At 43.7% G+C, this 2,962-nt stretch overlaps 1 protein-coding gene across 1 annotated transcript; it reads right to left on the reverse strand.

Annotated features, from left to right (window-relative positions):
* Positions 1 to 691: 691 nt before the first annotated feature.
* LOC139352759 (uncharacterized) lies at positions 692 to 1,969 on the reverse strand. The gene has a single exon (XM_070995390.1). It carries the CDS (start codon positions 1,967 to 1,969, stop codon positions 692 to 694), a length of 1,278 nt encoding a protein of 425 aa, XP_070851491.1.
* Between the last annotated feature and the right edge of the window lie 993 nt (positions 1,970 to 2,962).

Below are 2,962 nucleotides of genomic sequence, written 5' to 3' on the forward strand. Positions count from 1 at the left end.
ATATCGTCCATGTACACAACGACTACGTAAGTGGCGATGAGCTCCCTTAGAACTGCCATGATAAATCTTGTGAAAACCGCAGGTGAATTTGTTATGCCAAATGGTACATAAGGGAATTCAAATTGTCCAGATTGGGTCACAAATGATGTACATATACTTTCGAGAGCCTCGTTCAATCGGAACGTGAAAGAAGCCGTTTGTTAGATCCAAAGTAGTGAATATCTTGGACCCTTGCAGCTTGTCTAGCACGGTCTCCATATGAGCCATCGGAAAATTGTCCCGGATAATTTTCTCATTTAGTTTTCGGTAGTCACAGCACAGTCTCTTCTTTCCGTTTTTCTTGGACACCAAAACTACCGGCGATGCGTATTCTGAGGTACTTGGTTGGATGATTTTCTCTGCAAGCCAGTCCTGAACCTGATGGTCAACTGTTTTCTGGTCACAGACAGGTAAACGACGTGGATGCTTATGCTTTGCGTTGCGCTCGGGTGCATACTCTTCAATCATACTTTTGGCCGCAGACTGCTGTGACTGATTTAAATGGGATAAATCAACGTGATCAGAAACTGCTGCCTGTTCTGCACACATGCCCTTAAAGTCTTGCAGAAACTCGGACCGAAATTGATATGTTTATCTTCGTTACTTTTGGATTCATTCCGTCGCATAAACTCAGTGCCTTCTTTTGTAACTTTCAGTCCACAATATCCAGGACAGTTCTGCCCAAAATTGCGTCGAAGCCCATGTCCTCATCTGGAACCACGTGAAACTCCACCTCCATGTGCATGTTGTCCATTTCAACAGGAATGACAATGCTCCCAAAAGTTAGAACTTGACTCTCGCCTATTCCCGTCAAACACTTTTCTTTTCCGGTAAGAGTTTCGTTGCCCAGCTTGAGGAAAATGTTCCTGCGCATTAGGCATAGATCTGCGCCTGTGTCAACGAGTCCTTTGAATTGAGCGTAGGAAGATTTGATAAGTTTTAGTTCAAGGCCGGAAGCCGTAAACTCGCTTTTTGGCTTAGTGGCTGCGTTCTCCACGCGAACGGCATTAGCATTGCTCTCCTGTTTTACCTCAACCTCGACTTTGCACTGTGCAGCACGATGACCTGGCTGTCCGCGCCGATAACAATTATTGTTATCCTTCTTCTTGCAATCTTTCTTTAAATGGGACGGATCCCCGCACTTAAAGCATTTACGTACAAACTCGTGTTTTGAGTTGAAGCTTTTGGATCCTTCTGCCTCAGCTACACGCGCTTCATTTTTGTAGGGCATTTTGTATGAGCCGCGAACCTTCTTGTATACTTCAATCTGCTCCTTCAAATCCCTTATGGTTTTCGCCTGATACAACATTATTTTGTTTGTCTTAGCATCTGGAACTCCCTTCACAAAATACTCTATCAAACTCTCTTCGTCTAGGTTAACTGGCTTGGCTATTTCCATCAAAGCATACAAATATTCCTGAAGTGTCTCTCCTTTTCTCTGTGCACGTTGACTTAGCTTGCGATGAACCTCAGCAGATGATATTTTAACAGCAAATTCGCCACGTAATGCTGCCTTTAGAGAATCCCAGTTGCGAAAGTTAACCTGACTGCGAGTGAACGATTTTGCAGCCCCACTGAGCAACTGCTTAGAATAAATGAATAGTTGAAGCTGACTCCACTGCACAGTCAAAGCGAATTCCTCCAACTCCTGGATCCACTGATCTATATCTGGACTACCTGTACCTGCAAAATTTGAAACACTGCCTTCTACATCTTTAAGTGTAAACAAAGAACGGTTAATAGGCGCTGCCTGCACTGGACAATCGAGAGCGGTAGCTACAGATTCGACTCCATCCGAGTCGTTGTCATCATCATCGTACTGAATACCAAAGTGAGCTAGAAGTCGATCCTGTAAAACGTGCTTTCTACCTGCTGTGGGTAAATTAAGTTCTAGTAGCTTTGCGCGCAAATCGTCGCATCGCATTAACATTATCTCTTCGAGTTGCATTTTGAGATGAAATTTCCTTAAAATGTATTGATAGTAGCTTAACAGTAACGAAAAGATTATATGATTATAAATATAGATTATATGAATAACTTTTCAGTTAATGACAAATTTTGGTTTTATACATACAGTCTACTTTTACTGCTTGTGACCGACTTTCAATTTAGTTGGGTCAGCTTTCTGATTACCACCCCTTTCGATGCACTGCTTCTCAAGACAGCTTGCGTGCCAATTGGATTTTCTTCTGGACTATTCAACTTGAAAAGTTCTTGCCGTTGCTTGTCCGCTGACGTCGTTGCCTTCCACCAAGATCTGCTACTTCAAACTCAGTGCTGCTCTTTTTGGAAATCTTGCCCTCCAGATTCCGTCAACCCGCCTTTGCTCCAATGCCCGCTTCACGCTCCTGGCTTGCTCCGCTCGCCTCTGTCTATCGCTGCTCCAAACGCCTTCCACAGATCAGCCTCTGCAAGTTACCAGTTCACAGTGACTGGCTGGATCTCAGACCGACGCTCTGGGGATCTATGATGCACTACCTCCTGGACTGTAGTCGCTATTGGCTCCAAGCGTTTCCCTTGCGCGTTTTCACACACACATCTGCCGAATTCTGGTTTTTGTCGTCGTCTTTTGGACACACTGCCAAATTACCTGCGCAGTTGTCTCAAATTGTCATTTCAACAGACTTGAAATTTGGCAATCATTGTAGTTGTGTTTGTTAAAACGCACTTCTGCACTCTAATGTGTGGGTCAATCCGGGACGAGCCCCCAAATTGTGGGAATCGTTAGATTCACAATGTTTTATTGGGATAAAGTTTAAACATAGAAGTGCTTAGATTACATTTTACAGAGTTCTGTTTGTCACATGAATTGTATTCTTGTCTTCACGAACGCTAAACGACGACTCCCCGCTCACTCGTGTAGGTATCGGAGGCATTAAAAGAATCGAGTACTTTATCGAGGATTTTAGATTGCAAACTGATT

Source organism: Drosophila suzukii, chromosome 3 (assembly GCF_043229965.1).
Source record: "Drosophila suzukii chromosome 3, CBGP_Dsuzu_IsoJpt1.0, whole genome shotgun sequence".
NCBI classification, from domain to species: domain Eukaryota; kingdom Metazoa; phylum Arthropoda; class Insecta; order Diptera; family Drosophilidae; genus Drosophila; species Drosophila suzukii.

Coding starts and splice junctions, on each gene's coding strand:
- LOC139352759 (XM_070995390.1), bottom strand. CDS start 1,969: ATGTTAATGCGATGCGACGATTTGCGCGCAAAGCTACTAGAACTTAAT.